Raw genomic sequence first — 22,859 nt, forward strand, 5'->3', positions numbered from 1 at the left:
TAAAAAAGGACGCGAGCATCTTTTACACAGATGTAATGATTATTTTTGGATATAATGCCTCATCCTTGCTAATATTGGTTGTGACTTTAAATGCAAGCTAGTAGAAAGTTAAATTGTGGTGATCACTAATACATATACTTAGAAGGCGAAAAAGAAGCAAATCAAAAACAAAAACCTATCCTAATAATAAGTAATGAATACTACGCTTGCATAATGACACGTTATAACTAGGTTCAAAAAGTGAAGTTTTTAAAAAAATATTTTACATATGTTCTAAAAAAGTAGTCCCAAATGAATATACTTATTTCGCAGAGAACAAAAATGTCCAAAGACAGGAAAGTCTGTAGTATAGTAAAATATTTGTATAAGAAATTACTTCAGATGATTATTAGAAATAAAAAACTGTTGCCTGCTAGGAAAATGCTCCTGTATTCATGCCAGGATCCGAAGATCCTGGCATGAATACAGGAGCATTTTCCTAGCAGACAACAGTTGTAGAACAGTGGTAGAACACTTCATCAAATGTAAAAGTATTTGATCTTACACCACAAAAAATTGTTGGGGAGTCTATGGTATTATAACATTCTGTTTATTGAACTAGCTGTTTGATTCATAGGTGTGTTTAATTTATTAAAAATTAGCAAGTTGTTTTTTAAGATGTATGCATCTTTTTCTGCATGTATATTTAAAGACAACCTCTATTAATGATTAAAGTGTTCCCACTTTAGAAAAATACAAAATTTCCTGTTTGTAGAATATTAATTCTGAAAGCATGAATATTAATTTCTAAGAATTATTTTTCTTTTTTCCATTATTCCTTATTTTTAAAAGAAAATAGATTAAAAACAAATTCTAGTCAATTGCTACGTATGCTTTTTAATAGGATCCAGACTCAAAACAAATGGCTACAAAATACCTATCAGTCTCACATCATATACATATCATATAGGTATTAGAATATGGGCTCTGTATTAGAACTAAGTATGTTTTAGATGTTAGATATCAGGAAATTATTTTTAATTGTATTCAGTTTGATAGTATAGTAGTGGGATTGTGAAGGAGAATGGTATCATTTTTCTAAAGATCCATGTGAAGTATTTGTGGGTAAAGAATTTTGATGCTCTATTTTAAAATAGTGTAGCAAAACAAAAGATAGAAGAATTTTGATGCTCTATTTTAAAATAGTGTAGCAAAACAAAAGATAAATAAATACGGCAAGATGTTAACAATCGTTGCACCTATGTGGTTATCTTACCATTCTTTCTGCTTTGCTGCATATTGAATTCATTCATGATAAAATGTGAAATGCAAGTTTCATTCCCATTGTGTCACATTTTAAAATTTGCTCTGAAGCTACAGAAACATATGACACATCAGTAAGAAGTAAAATTTTACATTTTGAAGATCAATAAGGTATGGGAAATGAAGATTCATGTTGTTTTATCACCCTACCTGCTGTTCTTTTGGGGGCTAAAGGAATTGATTTTTACTTGGGCTAAACTTCTGTTTTTTTGTTTTTTTTGTTGTTGTTTTTAATTTATGTCTGATTTAGTCACATGACCTTTCAAGAACTGGCAAATGAAAGAAACAATAAAGGAAAGGCTATCGGTTGATCAGATTATGTTTTGGCTAGAAACGGAAGTTAAATACAGAACTCGCCACAGACCAGCTTGTGTTTAAGTTCCACTCCCAGTAACTGCAGCTGAATTCCCAACCCACCCCCATACCACCTCATTTCTTGAGTAGCCAGTCTAAAATATTCCTAGTCATTTAAAGATAGAAACAGGAAGAAAAAAGTTCTAATGACAATCTTCTAATTCATGGAAGGACCACAAAGTAAGGATATATATACACGTGTATTTGTGTATGTATATAAATATATATTCATTTTTTGAGATAGTCTCACTTTGTCACCCTCGGTAGAGTGCATGGTGTCATAGCTCACAGCAACCTCAAACTCTTGGGCTCAAATGATCCTTTTGGTCTCAGCCTCCCAAGTAGCTGGGACTACAGGTACCCACCACACCACCAGACTATTTTTTAGAGACAGGGTCTTGCTCTTGCTCAGGCTGACATCAAAACTTCTGAGCTCAAGCAATCTACCTGCCTTGGCCTTCCAAGTGCTAAGGTTTTTTTTGTTTTTTTTTTTATCACTGAAGTTTCACTTCCGAATGTTATGCAATAGGGGATTTTTCTTATTCATCAAAGAACGAGGTAGCTCAGCAGCAATGGGTGATAGACATTTTTTTTACCTAGAATGAAATGTCAAAGACATTTAGGCAATCTAATGCAAATGAAGTAGAGAATCAGAGATGGAATCAAACAAACCTAAAATAGGGAGGAGAGCTTTTAAAAGAAAAGAGCAGATTCATACATTATAGGGGGCAAATTTGGCCCCTCGGCTAGGGACTGATCCCTTCTAGCACTTATCCTATGAAACAGAGTTACTGATTAGCTTGATCCGATGGTGAAATTACTAAACCTGTCTAAATATATTTTTTACTAATCCATGTTTTATTTTATAATATCAGATGGCTGTTTGTTAATTACTATGATTACATTGTCGCCTAGAATAAAATATTTGCATTATTGAAAGAGAACTACATTTTTTCCCTTTGTAAATGATGTCTAAGAAATCAAACCATCCAAAATAGGTCTCACAATGTTATCTTTCTGATATTTGATATTCATAACAATACTCAAAAATGATGCCATTTCATCAATAGTGATTAAATTTTGTTACAAATATTTTTCAGTCTCATTTTTTTTTTTTTTTTTTTTGTGGTTTTTGGCCGGGGCTGGGTTTGAACCCACCACCTCCGGCATATGGGACCAGAGCCCTACTCCTTGAGCCACAGGCACCACCCTGTTAAAAATATTTTTATGTTAGTGTTCTAATACTTCAGTATTTCCTAAACCACATATAACATAAATCTGTACGTGTAAAACCTACATTTAGAACATAATAGTCCTCCTTCATCTGAGGTTTCACTTGCAGAAATATCATTTAACCATAAGACAGTACAATAAGATATTTTGAAAGAGAGATAGAGATTGTGTATCTGTATTCATATAACTTTAGTTACAGTAGGTTGTTAAAATTGTTCTACTTTTATCCACCATTGTTGATCTATAGTCATAGGTATTTATAAGAAAAAACAGTAGTGTATACAGGGTTGATACTATCTACAGTTTCAATCATCCACTGAGGATCTTGGAAAGTTTCCCCTATAGATAAGAGGGAACTACTGTACTGAAGACATAAAAAAATACGAATAAAGTATTCATGATTGGGAATTTCTTATAATTTAAAAGTAACAAATATTGAATGTGTTTATTTATTTATTTATTTATTTATTTTGCAGTTTTTCAAACCCACCCCCTCTGGCACCTGGGGCTGGCACCTTACTCCTTGAGCCACAGGTGCCACCTGAATTTGTTTAAATTTTAGACTATATGAACTGTTTTTAAAACTTGCTTAAGTTGACCATCATAACTAAAATCCAGAGCACATTTTTAAATGCTGAAGAAAAGAAAAAAGAAAGAAATATGGATGGAGGAAGAGTGGCAGTTATTTCTGTCAGGGAATATGAATAGACTGAAAAAGCCCATCATGATTAATACCAAATTAGTGTGTCGAATGAGAACTTGCCCTTGGTCAAGAGGGGATGAGATGGGGAACAAGATTAAGAATATACATCATAATAAGGTTCTTACTTCCATTGCACCTAAAAGATTTGCACTCTCTCCAATGCTTTCTTCTATGTACCTACGTTCTTCATCTGTAATAGTAGGATGTTTTGCAGGGCTCTCGTAAGACACCAAAAGCCAAAACATGTACCAGACCATTCCAAAGCTTCCTGCAACAACAATTCAAAAGGGGAAAGTCACAGAAAGCCGTCACAAATATTTCCATTTAATGCTGAAGTGCTGGACTAAAACTACAATAACCTCATGACAAAATTCTACAGGATGGGAATTCAAACTTTCATTCTCCAACTGACTTTAGCCGTCTCTTCTTGTCTTTTGCCACTACACTTCGAACTTCCTGAAGTCTAGTCCTGTGCTTTTATTTATTTATTTTTGTTTCTATTAAACTGCACTGTTAAACAAGGAATAATAAAGAATGATGGAATAGTGTACTAAACTTTTAAATAAAAACCTAGATTATTTTAGCCTGAGTGAGTTCCATAAACAATGAGCCTCTTTAATGAACGTGGTAACGTTTAACACTTTATGTGACTATCTGCCGCAGGATTCTCAGCGCATACTATTGCCCAATAATCATTCTTTGGGCAGATAAAAGTTCTAACTTCCAAGGCCATAAACTGTTTGCAAATCCTCTTTTCATTCCCTTCTTTGTTTGGCACACTCTGCATTAAAATATGTTCTTACTGTTTGACAGAAATCTGTAACCATTAATAACAGAAAGAATTTTGAGTGATTTGTTCTGGTTTCCCAGCAGCTGGCAACTTCATTTTCATTCACACTGTTCTCTTCATCCTTTGGGTAACAATCCAAATGCCCCTGATCTCTATAATATATATAATATAATATATATATATATTTTTTTTTGCTTAATCTCTTAAGAACTGTTCTTTAGTACCATGAATAGCTCCTGATGTGCAGTGTTCCTTGATGCAAGCACTCTAAATTGTACATAAAATCAACACATTGTACCCCACAATGCACTAATGTACACGGTTGTGATTTAAATTTTAAAAAACATAAAAAAATAAAAACATAATTTTTTTTCAAAAAAACAATTATTGAACATACCTGAAAACATGATTTAGGGTCAGAAAGTGTTTGAAAATTTGATGCAATGTAATGACTACTAAATATAACTCTCTTACTTCAAATCCTGGCTGTACCACTCATTAGCTATATGAGCCAACCAGTAACCAAATCTCTCTAAATTTCCAGTACAAAATAGAATAAAAATTCATTTTCATGGGATAATGGGAATAAAAAAGTTGAAGGAGCTAATATCTAAATCATCCAGCACAATGGATGGCACAAAATAGCAGGAAGTAAATGGCAGCTATTATAATTTTATAATTATCATCATTACCACTAACTGAACCCCCCTAAAATGCCAGACACTCTGCTAATCACACTGTATGCATTAACTGTTTTAAAACTTACTCCGCTAGATGGGTATCTAATTAATCTTTAAAATATGAATATTGAATGTGTGGCTTCAGATCCAATGATTGTTACACACAGCAAATAAGCAAGACTACAATATGGTATTTTCAGATCATCGAATGTTTTAACTTTGACATTGTCTCATTCAATCATAAATATCAAATGAGATGTAACTTTAAACAAACACATTAGATTTTATGAGTGCCTTGTTTAGGTTTGTATTCTTACTTTCAAATCACACCATATCTTCAATTAAGTAATGGACTAAAACACAAATCAGAGTGTTTAGTGGATAGCCATACCAACTTGTGAGACATACTCCAAACAAGTGCTTTTAAACTTTGTTGAATTGTGGACTCCATTGAAAATGTAATAAAAGGTAGAAATTAAAATCTGGTGTAAAAATTCTTCCTACAGAATAAATATTCACAAATACCTATACAATTTAAGGCATAGATCCCAAAACCTAACCATGGCTTTTTAACCACAAAAGGAGGCCCTACCACAAAGTAGCGTTTAATGACACCCTGCAAGTATAAGAATTTGTTAGATAAGAACATTTCAAAATGTGAACACGTCAGGACAAATTTGGAAGCAGTGAGATACTGATCTACTGAATGACTTCATTAATCTTTCAGATTCTCATGCCAATGTCCAAGGATGGTATTAATCAGTGACAATACCAGTTAGAATCCAGCTCTCTTATATTTCTCCTTTCCTTATTATTAAAAAGTGCCTCTCAGAGAGAAAGATTTTAGGGATGCTTGGAAGTGGTAAGCTTTCAGCTTCTTGTTAGAAAATAAATATAAAGGGCGTTCAGAGTTAGTGTTTCATATTTTGTTTTAAAATGGGACCTCTAATTCTGGGGAAATGGGGACTAAGATCTGCTGCTGAAATAGCTGACTACTGATATTGCATCACAAAATGGAATTGTTGCATTAGCACTAACATTGCCGTCCAGCTTTCTATTCAGTAGTGGTGAATCAGAATCGGGGAAGGGGAGGGGGAGAGAAAGGAAGGGGGGGGTCGATAGAGGGAGGGTCAGTAGGGGACCACACCTATGGAGCATATTACAAGTACAAGTTGGATCTATCAGGTGTAGAACACAAATGTCTTAATGCTATAATCGGGTAAATGAGGTGAGGTGAAGGCTATGTTATTTAGTAGGATGTAAGCACTCCAATTTGTACAAATAATCAGCACATTGAATCCCATAATGGCATAAATGTATTCATGATCTGTTTACAAACGACTTAATAAAAAAAAAAAACAAAAAATAAAATGCCTGAAACGAAAAAAAAAAAGAAAGTAACAGCAAAGAAGAGTAGTAGGTGATGTCTAGCTCTCTCCTTCTCATCAGTTTTTATTCGTATAAATTCATGGGGTACAAGTGTAATTTACATGGGTGGATTGTGTAATGGTGAAGTCAGGGCTTTTTGGGTATTGGGTATAAACATAAATTAGTATAATCTCTATGGAAAACAGTGTAAAGATTTCTCCAAGAACTAAAAATAGAACTACCATTGGATGCAGCAAGGAAAAGAAAGATTATACCAAAAAGATAACTGTACTCATGGTACTCATGTGTTAATTGCAGCACTATTAAAAATAGCCAAGATATGAAATTGACCTAAGTGTTCATCCATAGCAGACAGGATAAAAAAATGTGCTATATGCACACAATGGAATACTCCTTATCAGACGTTAATCAATAGCTCATGTAATGCTTTTTCTTCGTAATCAAGGACAAATATTTTATACATTACAAAGTTTCCATCAGCAAAGTGACTGCTTTTAAAACAAGAAATAGCAGTGTAGAGAAAATAAGAGATAGAATAGATTCCTTGATAATATGAACAGATGATTATTTCGTTTTTCACATTATATCTATAATCCACCCAAACTGATTATGTTTTGAACAGATGATTCTTAAGGGAAAAAAAGAAGTGAATAAACACAGAAATGTATTCAGTGATCGACCTCTGTATCTGCAATCATTCTTCCTTTTGCCTATGTGCATTTTATTTGACTCTATTGTGTAGAAATAGAACATACCATAGACATAAAATACTGAAGACCAGCCAGTGTACTGGACGAGAATGCCAGCTAACGGCATTGCAATCACAGCTCCGGCGTAGGAACCTGAAGGGAGGAAGGTAGGTGAAATCAGCGTAAGTTCTTGATTCCATCGCACATTGCTTGGTTGACTCTCACAAACACATGCTTGCACCTACAGGTACACGTGCACCCACACCCATACACATATCTAACACCAGACCCATCTACACGCTTACATAGGACTATGTAAGTGGATACCATTTACCTCTTACCTAAGACAAAACAGAAATTTAAAAATAATAAGCCACTCTGTAGGGTGCACCTTTCTGTGCTGGGCCAGGAGCAGAGTCTTCAGCACTAACCAGACGCCTTAAATCTATCCTGGACACCTCAAGCCTCTCTCTCCTGTAGCACAGTCATATAGTTTCAGTTTTGTGTAGTGTTTTCTGGTTTCATTTTAAAATTTATCAAAAGCAATTGTGAAAACGATGTCTCAAAAGTATAGACAGAGATAGCAGCATTTATGCCCATCATTTAAGCCCACATGCTTATAAATTCTGTAGGAAATAACACCGTGAATCTAATGTTATAGTTGAAATACAAAGAAAAATGACAGCAGCCTTAATTTCCTATCATTAGGATTATTTATGGTGGTTCAAATTTTCTGAATTTTAAAATGGGTAGATGTTCTCCTTGATATTTGGAAAGGAAACCACTTTCCTGCCTTGTTGGTTTGGTGTAAAGACAAAATACAGGAACTCTCTGCAGACAAAGGATGACTTTAAATCACATTAACTGTCTTAAGATATGATAAAAGTAAGCTGTGAACCAAAGGTAGTTTCAGATTCGTGGAAAAAGCTCTAAACTTTAAAAATTGGGATTAAAGATTTAATATACGTTTGTTAATTCTGTTACATAAAATAGTGGTAAGGTCATTTTTGTTCTGAAAATTAAAGTTGTAATAATTAGGAAAGTATAACAACAGCACTTATGAGAGTAGTTGAAAATCATATTAATTTTAATTACAATAGTTATTTTGTATAGGGATTTTGTCAATTTTGTCCACTAACGTTCTAACATACAGTTGTATCAAACACAAATTCTGATAAAGTGTTAGGTGTTAACACCAGACCAGATTCACAGTAAAATTAATGTTTGTAAACATAAATTCAGTCTCCACTTCTTTATATTTTTACCTTTATAGAAGTTTATAAAATTTGTATTTTTTCTATCTTTATATTTAGCTATAATAAAAGCAAATAGCACTGAGTTTCTAAAAAAAGATACGTCAATAGAAGAGTTATTTTGAAAACCACCCATGAACATATTTGAAAACTTAGGTTAGTGGATCAGCACAAGAAAAAAAAGAGGATTTAAGAACCCTAAGAGCTACAGAAAATGAAATGATGGTCAAAACCTTACCCCCACACACACTCATACGTACCAGCATGAAAACTAGATGGTTTTACAAGTGACTCTAGCAAACTTTCAATTCTTATCCAAGTTTTTCCTAAACTTTAACCCACCATCACTACATCTGCACGCAATACTCACCACAGAAGGAGGTGGTCGCCAGTCTGCTCCTCTCGAGAGGAGGGGCCCATTTGCTCCATATCCCGTGACATGCTGGGTAGGTGACGCCCTGTGAAGGGGAGAGACATATTTCACCATTTAGGATCCATGGCCACAGTGACATGTGCATACTCCCTTCTCTGAAGCTGTTTTCTATAGGACAGTCACAGGTGTTAGGAAAAGCTCCAACTCATGGCTCGCACTAATTCCCTCACATTCTATTTTAAAAGCCTTCAGTCTGGACTACATAAGACAGAGTCTTTTTAGTAATCAGTTCAGTCCCTCCACACCCTAAGGTCTTCTTTCCATTTCAAATTTCTTCCAACTGAGGCAAAAAAAGAAAAAAAAATTGAGTTGATATATAAATCCATTCATCTGCAATTCTGAACAGTTTGAGAAATTCGGAAGATCTTTTTGTGAGGCATGAAATTCAGTGATTCCCTAATAGAAGGTATCTATCTAAAGAGGGGAAGGTGCTGGTTAGATACTGGAATGTATACTTTCTGAAAGTAGAACTTAAGACCCTTAAAATAATTACCCTTCTCCTATTATTTTGATGCTATCATTTTTATTGGAGGAGGGGAATTAGCATAGTGCCCTCATATTTTATATTATTTATCGAGTCCCATTACACTCCACAGAAGGAGAAGGGGTAATTGCTAGCTCAAATTCAAGTGTTCAAATGGTAGTATTTCACATTCCACAGGCTGATGGAACAAGACCCAACCATTACAGTTTGAAGACAAAAGTATATATATTCAGTGAAATATTTTGGTGAAAAGTCATATCTTGAATTAAGACTGACAGGGACTGACATATTCATAATTCAAGTCATATCTTGAATTAAGACTGACAGTGAAAAAACTCCGCAGAGGAATTAATTGGGGGTTTTCACTAGCAGAGGACAAACTTAAATATTCTTATTATAACACATTAACAAAAGTGCCTGTTTTGGGCAGCGCCTGTGGCTCAAAGGGGTGGGGCGCTGGCCCCATATGCCAGAGGTGGCGGGTTCAAACCCAGCCCCAGCCAAAAACTGCAAAAAAACAAAAGTGCCTGTTTTTCTTAGTCAAATAGTCACTAGAACATTTCTTTAAGCCACCTCAATTTTATGAGAAGGTAAGCAGTCACAATTATAAGTTAAGCTTGTTTATAAACAAAAATATTTGCCTAACTTTTCTAATGTCTCATTTCCTTTAACATGATGTAGATTCCACCTATTAAAATACATTTATGTATAAAGTCAAAGATAAACTAATGTTTCTCAATTCTGTGCCAACATTATAATGATTACCATCTAGTAGATCCATACCTCAACAAGTCCCTGCAATATTCTTACAAATATGACACACCCATAATGCACCCTGGCTGCGGAAGGGATTAACATATTGAGGGTAGAGGTAAGAAGTATGGCAGCTCCAAACACCCTGAAATAGAAAAGATGGGAACACTGTTAAAAAGATCCAGCATTTTATACACACAGGTCTAAATTTCTCAGGTCAAGTTAAACACTGAAGATAATCTACAACTGCAAATAATCTTAAGGTAGATTGTTTTTCTCTAGAAGAATAAATTATGCTCTGGATGTGCTTGGCTAGCCATTGTAAACATGCACTGGGACTATCTAGATAGTCTAGATTATCTGATCCACAAGAAATGAATGAAGGATACGATAAATCTGGTTATACGTATACCCTGTTTCCCCGAAAATAAGACATCCTCCGAAAATAAGACCTACTTACAGGAAAGATAAGACGTCCCCTGAAAATAAGACCTAGCGCATCTTTGGGAGCACACCTTAAAATAAGACACTGTCTTATTTTCGGGGAAGCAGGGTATTTGTTATCTTAATAGATCAAATTATCAATTATAAATACATAGTGAGTCACCGTATATGTTTTTAGTTTCTATTTCAGTCTACATTGTAAGGGGCTGCAGGACAAGAGCCTGTTTTTCCGCATCCATTGTGTTATCCTCAACACGCAGCATGGTGGAAAAGCCACAGCTGATATTCACTGGATTTATTGAAAAATGATGAGTACATAAATGGAATTGTGCCTTATATTCTATAACATGTGGAACTTTCTCAGAAGCTACACAGACATAGAAATTTTATAAATAAAATCATACTTTAAATGCCCAAAGAAACCTCATGATTGGATCCCCCAGCACATGGTTTTTTTTTTTTTTTTAATTTCTATTCTTTTTTTTTTTTGTAGAGACAGAGTCTCACTGTACCGCCCTCGGGTAGAGTGCCGTGGCGTCACACGGCTCACAGCAACCTCTAACGCTTGGGCTTACGCGATTCTCTTGCCTCAGCCTCCCAAGCAGCTGGGACTACAGGCGCCCGCCACAACGCCCGGCTATTTTTTGGTTGCAGTTTGGCCGGGGCTGGGTTTGAACCCGCCACCCTCAGCATATGGGGCCGGCGCCCTACTCACTGAGCCACAGGCGCCACCCAGCACATGGTTTTATAACGTAACAACTATACTTAATACATGTCTCAGGGGTTTTTTTCTTTTTTCTTTCACCTTTTTTTTTTTTTGGTAGGTAGGTAGACAAATTTTGTTTGAAGCGCACCTCTAGTAGCATACATACACACAATTCAAGAAAGAATTGATAGAAATATGGTGCTAAAGTCTTTATACATGTGCAGGTATGAATTCCATTCCATCATTTTTTAAAAATAATAAAGCTTCTATAATGTTTATACTAAGGAACAAAAATGCCCCCTTAATTGGGTACCTTTAGAACCATTCTCTTTGCAAAGATGTTTTGAAGCATAGTATTTTGAATGAGCTTATCTGTGTGTTTTGGTCAAGTATCAGCAAATTATACACTGAGATCTAAATTCACTCAAGGCTGGTCACCTCATAGGAGCTCTGCTTTTCCCAGGGGGCACATTTAAATATTACCGTTTAAGCCCTGGATTTCTGAAAGAGGCTTTGATCATTAATGCTACTGAAATTTGAGAAATGGCTTTGAGAAAGGCAGAAGTGGAACAGCTCTTTTTCTATCAATTTTATACTATTTATATGTTTGTGTAAAGATGTATGCAGCCTACATCCACCTTCTCCCATTGGCTTCTCTCCACTGAGCTAAATATTCATTCATCAGGCAAATATTCTGTTCCATTCTTCCTCCAAGATGTTTGCTCAAAATAGGTATCTTGGTTTTAAGTCAAAGACAATTTTGCATGCTTGAGGAAAATGCTTTTTATCTAAGTCCACCTAACATGTGCCTTCTTTTCCTATACTTTGGAAGTATGATGCATGTGTTTTATTTTCTATGAATATAACTTCCTATCATCAGTTTCTCTCTCCTTCTTTGAAGGGTTGTTAAATACTGCTCCCCTCAGATAATCCAGTGAGAAATGAAGTTTCTCTATTCTTTAGCTTAGGGTTTCTCAACCCCTGCATTACTGACTTTGGAGCTGGGTAACTCCCTGCTGTGAGGCAGGGCCTATGTATTGGCTGAAGTTTGGCAGCTTCTGTGACCTTCACCCACTAGGTGCCAGTAGCACCTCCCTCCAAGTTATGACAACAGAAATGTCGCCAGTAACCACCAAATGTTCCTTATGAGACAAAATTACCCCCAGTACAGAGAAATCAGTTGTGAAACATTTTTAAAGCGCACACTATAGTCAGAACTAACTTTAATAAGTGCTTATTTGACTTGCATCATGATAACTTTTCTAATGCTGTAAACTATACACAAACTACCTAACAACCTAATGACCTGGGTATTTTTAATAAACCCATATTGTAGGTGAAGAAATTGAACCCGAGAGAAGGGAAATCACTTGCTCAAGTTGGTAACCAGTTCTAAGCAGATTGTTTTATATCCACTTCTGTCTTCTTTGAAATCCAGTGAGTTTTGCCACTTGGATTTACATCAAATGTTGTATATTCTATGTAGTTAGTATTGTATTTTAGGACTGTAACTATAAATTTATTTTTTAAATTTAACTTTTTATTTAATCATAACTGTATACATTTATGGGGTACAACATGATAATTTGATATACAATGTGGAATGCTTAAATCAAACTCATTAACATAATCATCCCCTCACTTACTTACGTTTTCTGTGATAAGACTTTACAATATACTTTTATTTGCTTTGAAATGTCCCCTTGCATTGTGCATGTTAGGTGAGCTCCCACAAAATACCTTCCCTCCACTTGCCCTACTAGTATACATTTAAATAACAATCTTCAATAATCCACTTAAAACCACACTATTATTCCTGAAATAAAGTACCAACAGATCAATGTCAATGTTCACCTTTCATTATTGCCCTAAACAAGGTTTGTAACTATTTAATCTCTTGATAATGTCTAATTACTTTTCATTTTAAGTTCCTTAATTCCTTTAACCAACATTTTCTATCAGTGGCCATTGCGTGTGAAAATTCTTTGACTTTCACTAGTTAAGCTTAAACCCTCCAAACCATATGACTTTATCTTCTTCAGTTTCACACAATTGCTATCCAGATTAATATATAAGTAATTAAAATTCTGATTACTAAGATTCTTGCCCTATTGGGGACGCCTTTACACTTTTTGCCTTATCACACAGCTAAAACTGAGGCAGCCTCCCCACTGAACATTCAGTCATACACTGGTACTTCAAACCTCTGTGAGATTAGCACAAGGGTGTGCAGAGAAGGGGGCTAAGATTTCCAGAGCGATTACCGTACTTTCTATGCCTATATTAACTCACTTAATCTTCACAAGTCTCTGAGTTAGTCTTTCTTCTCATTTTACAACTAAGGAAACTGAAACAGACTAGTCAAGAGATTAAAAGAAAAAAAAAAAAAGCAAGTTATAGAGCTGAGATTTGAATCCAGGACTCTCTGACATGAAAATCTGTGTTTTTCCCGGTAGCTACTAGATGCTCAGAAAAAGACAAGGATGGCCCTCAGTGCAGTAGGAAAAAGATAAGTAACCAAGAGAAAACATACACCAACAGCACTAACAAAAGTGCAAATAGAAAACAAAAGAAGGAAAAATTCATTCCGGTTGAGTTGGCCAGGATGCAAACATTTCACAGGGAAACTTGCTTTCTAACTGGGCCTTGGAAGATGAATGTGAAAAAGAAGGAAGAAATTCCAAAAGGAAGGAATGGATCAGCAAAGGTTTAACAGTGGAAGAATCTATATTAGAGACCAGGGCAGTATTGAAAAGTGAAGTATCTTGGGAATGGAAAAACAAACACACCACGTGTACCTGCTATTAAATTGGAACTAGCTGATGAGCACACAGGTGCACAGAGGGAAGTGACACTGGGTGGAAATCAACCACAGGGAGGAGCAAAACCGCCCACTGTACCTACCTAGCAGGTACGATGAACACTGTGTGGGTGATAGGCACACGATAGCCAGGACTCAATCATTACAAAAGCAATCCATGTAACCTAAAACATTTGTACCTCCTTCATATTTTGAAATGAAAAGAAAGAAAAAAAGAAAACGGCTGGTGGTGCAGGTGATGTGGGTGAGGTAAGAATATCTAGAATGAGATGATGAACATGAAGTGTTTGAGGAAATGTAGAGCAAAAGGAGGTAAGGAGTGGAGGCCGGAGTTAGAACATCTTACAGAAGATGGAGTTTGAGGTGATCACAGAGGATGCATGGTGCTTAGGCCCCTAACGTGAAGCACACATATCCTTGAGGGGAGAAGGATCTCTGAAGCCAGGGAGGTAGAAAGTGTCAAGATGTTTCTTAACTACAGGCAAGATGATGGTTTGCAAAGGAACAAGGGGCCAAAGTCATGGATGGTGGTCGAGGGGAAGGAGACTGACACAGTATGCAACAAACGTTTTTGTTGGACTCTAGCTTTGTCATTTAATAATTATGTGACTGGAAAGTGGCTTCACTTCTCTAAGCTTCTGATTTCTTGTCTTTGAAAAGGGCAGTACTAGGTGAGGGTTAAGGACATGGATTCTACAGCCAGACTGTCTTGAGTTCGAAGCTCATTTCTGTCACTTATTACTGGCGTGACCTTCAGCAGTTTAATTTTTGGTGCTTCTGGCCTGGCCCTGTAACTCATGCCTGTGATAGATCCTGGATGCTTAACCACTAAGATCTACTATACTACAAAAACAGCAGAATTAATCTAGCACCTAACAGTGCCAGCAACAGCATATAAAATAATGTAAACTTTGAAAGATGAAACGTTACTGACTAGTAGATGGCAGCCACAGTGGGAAGGGAGAGAAGAATTTTATTGCTTCCTTCTTGTGTTTTCACGTAAGTAATTAAATGGAGAGGCTCAATGATGAAGGGTTCTGTCTTTTTGTAAAGGAAATCTGGGTTTCAACGAAGACATGGAAGAAGTAGTAGAACTGAGTATGAAAAAGAATTTTAAGAATATAAGGTTGGTACAGTGGTTTCCAGACTTTAGCACATGATAATAAACTCGGGGCTTGTTAAAACACAGACGGCCAGTTGTCAGAGTTTGTGACTCAGCCAGTATTTATGGGCTTGATAATCTGCATTTCTATTAGGTTCCCAGGTTGCTTACCTTGCTTTGAGAATCATTGGCTTAGCAGAAGTACCTGCTAGGTACCCCTCTACCCTAAGATATCAAAAAGCAGACAGATGTTGGAGACCTAGAATAAACAGAGTTGGACAGAGTGGAAACAAGGGACCTTTTACTATGGAGGGGAGAGGAAAGGGTAGAATGGAAACACCACAATTTGAAATTAGATCACTAAGTCAAGAAGCAATGTGAAATTTTCTGACCCAATTTTGACTATCCTCACTGAGAAACTGAGTGGGTGCCATATTTTTCTTGAAGACATTTAAGCAGCATGATATAGAAGTAGGTAAGAACATATTCTGTGGTTACACTGTGAGAATTAAAATCCAGTTCTAATTTTTTATTAGATATGACCTGGGTGGTTTCTCATTACTTAAATTCTCTAAGGCTCACTTTCTCCCTCTGTACAATGGAGGTAAATTTCCATACATCAAAGGAATATCATGAAGATTTAAATGAATCAGTTATGAAGGAGGACAATGTCTGGTTCATAGTAAATAATTTCTAAATACTAAGTAGCATCACATAGAAATTTATTAAACCTTAAGAGAGTTTCCAAAGAATAGTTATGCCTCAGACCTTTCTTCTAGAATAATTTTGCCCTGATTAAACAATGCTAATTCTGTGACAATGGATGCATGGTAGTTCCATGCCAGACTGAAATTTTAGCTACTCAAAGCAGATGAAGACATGTAAGGGGAATTCTGTCTCATTGTGAAGTCATACAGGATTTATTGAAATGAATCAAGTTCTTAGTCTTTGCCAGGCATCCTCAAACTGTGGCCCATGGGCCACATGAAGCCGTGTGAATTGTATTTGTTCCCATTTTGTTTTTTACTTCAAAATAAGATATGTGCAGTGTGCATAGGAATTTGTTCATAGCTTTTTTTTTTTTTTAAACTATAATCCGGCCCTCCAACAGTCCGAGAGACAGTGAATTGGCCCCCTGTTTAAAAAGTTTGAGGATTCCTGGTCTATGCCTTAATAGTCCATCTAAAACATCGGAAGGGAAAAAAATGACGAACAAAACAAATTCACAGCTTTCTCTAGATCAATATCTTTCTTAGTATCTTCTACCCTTATCACTCAATACTTATCCACCCTTCTCTCTCTCTCTCACCACCCCCACACCCACACCTCTTTTTCAATTAATCTCTTTCAGACATTTCTAAAGTACTATAGATCACTTTTAAAAAATTTAATCCATGAGTTCATATGTTCTCCCATTCTTCCCACTATTTATGTCTCTTCTAGAATAGGGTCCAGATCTTCACTTCTTCAAACCCCATGGGGCTAGCAGAATGTTTGTGAATGAGCATCCAATTCCCTTTGTGTGAAGACTTGAAATAAGAGAGCGATTATAACATCTTTTCCTGAGATTTATAGAGGTGATACAGATCTTTCTTCTTTGAACCTTCTTTATCTCAGTATCCTTTCCAATCAGTGGACCATTTGGTAGTTTTTGAGCTTTTAATGGTAAGAGACTATTGCTATGGGTCAAGTCTGTCAATTGCCATCAATTCTAGGAAGCTGACTTACTTTCATCTAGTAACTGTACAGTGCCAGCTCTGGGCTAGAACTCACAGTCCTCCTGTGGATAAATCCTCATTTGAGAGAGTTGCTGAATTCAAGAGCAGGGCTCCAGTCTGGCCTCATCTTTTAGTCTTCCAAGGACCCTGGAATTGCCTGAAATTGACTGCCATACACCAGCAGTTAATCACTACATCCTCATCAGCCTCTGAAACCATTGGCTCTGCTTTTAAAATTAAATTAGGTCGTAATGCCTCAGAAGTGACATAATATCCTCTCAAGGAACCTCACCATTTATTAATATTTAATGCAGTTATAAATATTGCATCATGCTTATTTAACAGTCATCATTTTTGTTTTCCCTGATGCCAGAAAACAAAAACAAAAGCATTAAATATATTTTTGGTACGTCACTAGAGGGAAATTTATTATATGCCAGGAAATATTTAATATCCATGGGAATTTTATTATGCCTAACACTAATCTTAACTTTGAATCACATAATTGGGTTTCATAGCACCACTGCCCTGAAAATAATATCCATGGTCACAGGTTTTTAAAGTTATTCTCTTATCAAAATACCTTTCTAACAAACAAAACCAAGAAAATAGATAAATTCTTAAAATTATTAATTTTTTATGCACTTAGCCCACTTAGCTCTTTCCTATGGACTTAGCCCAGCATTAGCTAATATAGTGATTTTTTAAGAGAGTCTAAGATAAAAAAAAAAAAAAAAACTTTAAAAGAAAGCACATTATGAAGATATTTAATAGGAGAAATGTGTTAGTAACAAACAATATGACTTAATATCAGACATCCTGTGATTTATAATCTAGTTCTGCTCCTTACCATCTCTTGGTATTTGGGGAAATAACTGCTTTTCCCTATTCAGTTCTCTCATGAGGAAAAGAAGGATAAGAATGCCTGAGGAAAAACACGATGTACATTAAAAGTTTATTTTTATATATAAATATATACACACACACAGTAAATATATTTATATTTAGATGTAGATCATTTTTTACTACATCTTCATATATTATATATAATTAAATTAGATTATATATGTGTGTAATATATATCTATATATAACCATATCATATATATAACTATATCATAATTTATACCTATATTATATTATATCTATTACACATATATTATGTCTATTTTATATATACTTATACATATGTTATTCTATTCAATTCTAATTTCATCTGCCTCCTGAAATGGAGAATAAAGCAGTTTTGAAGATAGGTTATAATTTATTTTTTCTCTCTTCTCATCCTCAATACACATGGTCTCTACTATTTATGAAAAGCTGGGCAATCTGGCCCACACTGATAGAAAAGCTCTCCTGATATTCCCTCACTCCTCTCCACCTCACATGGATGGAGGCTGTGTTTTCATTCAGTTAAGATAGTTTTCTATTTTTCCCCACTTTAATATAAAAGCTAGATGCCATGATTTTTCTTTATTTATGGGGAAGGATAAGCCTATTCCCTACATCATCATGTAAGGTTAGGGACCATGTTAATGCTTAAATTCAGTAGCTCTAAAGAAAATGTGTGCTGTTTGCATGTTTATTTTTATAATTTTGTCATTTGATATTTCATTCTGGATTTTTAAGGTACATCTTCAATGCCTGTCTGCAGGCTAATTAAAAAATTTGATAAAATATCAAACAATAATGCAATTTAAATGAGAATGTTTTAATAAATTTGTGATTATAGAAGATAAATTTAAGATCCCAGTCAATGTGATAAACCAATTACATGTTAATAAAATTAATCTTTGACTTCTGCTTTATATTATAATTTTTACTATTATTTGTTTTGTTTTGCCTTTTGCTTTACAATCCATTTCAATAAAAAAACTCACATAAGATCTGATCACCACTTCTTCTAGATAAGGGTTAATAACAAGCAGGAAAACAAAAAATACTAGTTATTACATTAAAAAAGCATTTTATGGAAATAAATACATGTTTTCCAAGTAAATGCTTATCCATTTGGGGGCTCTTTTTGATTTTTTCAATTGTAAAAGTAGATTTTCTATATCAGCTAATAGATTTATGTCACTAACATATGTATATTAAACTATCTGTGAAAAAAATTAGCAAATTATGTAAATTTTTTCAGCAATAAACTAACTAAAATAATATTATCACCGAACAAATTGATGAAACCACAAAGTTGGGAATTAAATATATATATATATATATATATAGCTGAACTTGAAGTTCTAAGTAGTAAGCTGAATCTCAACCAGGCTGATATTTCATTTCAAATCCTTCTCCTTAGAACTTGCAGCTAAAGTGCTAGCTTAAAAACCCACTCCTGATATGAATATACGCCAAAGGGCATCAGTAATTGAACTGGAGAGGGAAAAAAGGGAAAGAAATGTATAAATAATATGTAAAATACTGACTATTTCTTAAGAAAAGAGTTAGAAACTAATAGGTGCTTTTAATTTTTCAAAGAATAACATTATAATCTCTATGAAATGATAGAGCTATTTGCTTATTAAAGCTGATTTTCAAAATCAGCCCTTTGAAATCCATGTTGTTTTCCTCATGATTTCTAAGGCAGCAAATAACATACGAAAATAAATTCATTTTGATTGTTTTCAAGTTAACGCCTTCCTCCTCCTCCTCCTCTTCCTCTCCCACCCCCCCTCTTTCCTTTCTCTTTCAAAGAATACTGGTAGAGAGCTCTATATCACTAAAGAGCCAAAATGGAGAGATATAATAGTAATCATGATATGGAAATGTTTGGAAATGCAAATGTGGCGGCTGAAAATCCACATCACCAACGGGCTGGTGATTAAGATTCAATGTGGCCCGTTGAGTTGGCTTTGACACTCACAGTCATACTCTTTATTATGGTCCTTAGCCACACACCCTTGAGTATCAAGCTCACCCCAAAAGGATTTGCCCAGAAGAGGTGATAAGAACACTGGTGACTTGTCACTTCTACAGATGACATATATTTTCCCTAAATCAATCAATTCATTTCCATTTGGGCAGTGACTTGTCACTTACCAGGGGACTAGTGTTCTTCACCCCAGGTGTGGGACTAATTCTCTCCTGGAGGGTCTGCAAGAGTTGACTGATTCAGGCTGTTTAATCTATTTAATCTAATCAAATCGGAGCCTGGACACCTCCCTTTATCACATCTGATGCCCCTACTCCTATATTAAAAAAGGAATACAGAGGCGCAAGACAGCCCTCTGGGTCCCTTGGTACATCATTAAGTTGTAAAAATGACTTCATCCTTCATGACAGAGAAATTAGATGGCCCCAACTGTGGCATATGGCAGCAGAGACTCGCTCTACCAGCTGCCCACCTGACTCTCCTCCCTCCAAATCATGTCCCTCCCTTCCAGAAGCTCTTTCTGCACTGCGGTAGCAGAATGCTGCAGCAGCAACAGCCACAGAAGCCTGCCTGCACTAGGAAGGACTGAGGGGATTGGAGAATGAAAAGAGAAGAGAAGCTCATGTGGGCAAAGCACGTGCAGGCCCTTGGAGACCCCTCCCCCCATCAATCCATCTATTCATCTGGTGGTAAAAGGCATTTTCTTTTGTCAGAAAAAGAAAGCCCCTTCCGCAATACCCCAGATACCTGACCTATAGGGCCCACAATAGGAAGGCGGCTAGATGTTTGATCAGCAGCTAGATGAGTGAGATAAAATCATCTCTAATCCTAAAAGGCTAGGTGCCTATAAAACATTTCTACTGGAGTAGGATGGTGGTCCTTTGCAGCAGGCTTTATGTTTATAGTCTGAATTATTTTCTCACACAAAAGACATTAGTAAGCGTTTCTCACTGGAAGGCTTAAAGAACTCCTTCTTGAAATGGATATTGCAATGGATAGGTAAGCAGAAAGAAAAAAATAATAATTATAGTGTATTTGTGTGCATGTTTAATAATGGGTCTTAAGAATTTAGTTTTCAGTGCTTATTCCAATACATAAATAAAGCACAGCTTTGTTTTGTTTTGTTTTATTTCTGTGAAGAAAGAAAGGCAGAATAGCTCCAGTAAAATTTCTCCTTTCTGGGCTCCAGACATGAAGATGTTATGGTCAAAATGTCTGTCTTCCTCTGTTTCTGAAAGTCATTCTTACAAGGATTTTTCACAAATAGACAAGCCAAAATATTTACCTAAAACATGTTAAATCTCAGCTTTATCATATGCATATGCAAACAATTTTAAAACCATGCTTTTGGATTTGTACATTTTTAAGTATAAATTACTCTTTTATATTAGATGTATAAATTAAGTTGTATCAGGGAAAATCCCCCCAAGAAACAGATTCCTTGTTTTTTGCAGATCTAAACTACTAAGATCTAAACTACTCCTCACCAGTCATGCTCACATCTCTGCAATCTTCTAGATGCCCCAAGTTGAAGGGACTAAGTGGGCAGAAAAAAGTTCTATATACTATGCTTTCTTCTATAGAATAGCACATTATTTGTCTAAATTATTATCAGCTGTGGAGTTTGCCTTTTGTAAAGAAAAGAACAAAATCTCTCATATTGTGGCTAAACAATTTGGGAACACAAACAAAAATATAAAGCTACAGAATGTTTTTCCTGGAAAAAAAAAAAAAGAACAAATAAAACTAAGGATCCCTTGGGCCTGCTAAAGTCTTCTCTAATTCGGGGATTTCTCTCCTGGATTTGGGGCATGATCTACCGTAATCACTCATTCAGAGAGCAGATGGCTCAACCTACTCATGAAAGTGAACTTTGCAATGAAGTAAGTAGCATCAGGCCAAGAAGTTAAATTTCAATGTAAAAGTAACGTGTGATTGTGCATTACCAGACACCTGAGATCTAGCCACAACCTTTTTGCAACCTTAGATAAAACACTATTTCCACTGCTCTAAAATGAAAGCCTTGTATTACATGCACCCTGTTCAGCCTCAGTATGGGCTTCCTGTTATAGGGAGTTCACTGTATGCATGCTGCAGCCACATGTGATCCTTAGAGGCTCACTCAGTAAAGAGCCATTTTTTTCTTTAGCAAAAGTCAACTTAGAAACCCAAGGAATACCTGACAAGGCAAAATGTTACACTAGGAATTGAACTCACTTTAAATAAAGGTTAGGGGTAGGTACGGGGAAATAAACTATCACTTTCAATGGAGAAGTCTATCCTCAGGCTTAAATGGATTTCTCTAAGCCTGGTTAGAATTCAAAGATGGCATGCACTGAATTACCAGCGTTTTCTATACTCCTGACTAAAAATATTTTTAGGACAGCATTTTAAGCCTTCAGATAAGATTTATGACAATTTCAATAAACAGTAATTTCGATTGCAAACCACGCATATGGGAAAATTATTTAAAAGGCAGAAATAGGACCCACAAAAAAGACTTTTTAAAATCACAATGGAAATAATCTATTTGCATTACAAATACTTAGTGCAAATTTAAACACACCTAAGCTGAATGGTAAGGATTTTCTCCCCCCTTCTTCCAATTCCTTTTTTGAATTTAACATTTTCTTAACAGTAAACAATAACAGCAACAATTACTTAGCTTTAGTACTTGAAAGAACTTTACACATGTTCTCTTTCTTAGCTGTCACTGAGTCATATGAGGTAGGTACTTTGATTAATCCTCTTTTACTGAAATACCAAGGAGACTCAAAGGGGTTAAATTGTATTTTATGTCATTTAGTTATTAAGTAACGCATTCAGGAGTCTGAACCTGTACAGTTTTGCTTTAGAGGCTAAATCTTACTGCTTATTATTAAAGCCCAAAACACCTTGTTGTGATGTTCATTTTATGTATTCAACAAATATCTATCATGGGTCAAGCCTGCTTGGAAATGTTAGCAAAATAGCAGTGATAAAAACATGGACAAAACTAACCTGCACTCAGAGAGCTTACATTATACTGGAGAAAAGAAGATATCAAAGAAAAAAACAGATAAATTAGTAAAATAATGGGATGACAGGTGGTAATTATTATATAAAAATATTCAAGCAGGGTGAAGAAATTA

General features: G+C 35.5%; 1 protein-coding gene across 2 annotated transcripts in view; it reads right to left on the minus strand.

Annotated features, from left to right (window-relative positions):
- SLC17A6 (solute carrier family 17 member 6) overlaps positions 1 to 22,859 on the minus strand; it is a 41,676-nt gene that overhangs the window by 10,127 nt on the left and 8,690 nt on the right. For both annotated transcript variants that reach the window (XM_053561140.1, XM_053561141.1), the window contains exons 4-7: positions 10,094 to 10,208; positions 8,764 to 8,851; positions 7,207 to 7,293; positions 3,718 to 3,860 (exon numbers count right to left, since the gene is read on the minus strand). In XM_053561140.1, the coding sequence (XP_053417115.1) occupies positions 3,718 to 3,860; positions 7,207 to 7,293; positions 8,764 to 8,851; positions 10,094 to 10,208 (433 nt within the window). The remainder of the gene's footprint in view (positions 1 to 3,717; positions 3,861 to 7,206; positions 7,294 to 8,763; positions 8,852 to 10,093; positions 10,209 to 22,859) is intronic.

This window comes from Nycticebus coucang, chromosome 14 (genome assembly GCF_027406575.1).
Source record: "Nycticebus coucang isolate mNycCou1 chromosome 14, mNycCou1.pri, whole genome shotgun sequence".
Lineage (NCBI taxonomy): Eukaryota > Metazoa > Chordata > Mammalia > Primates > Lorisidae > Nycticebus > Nycticebus coucang.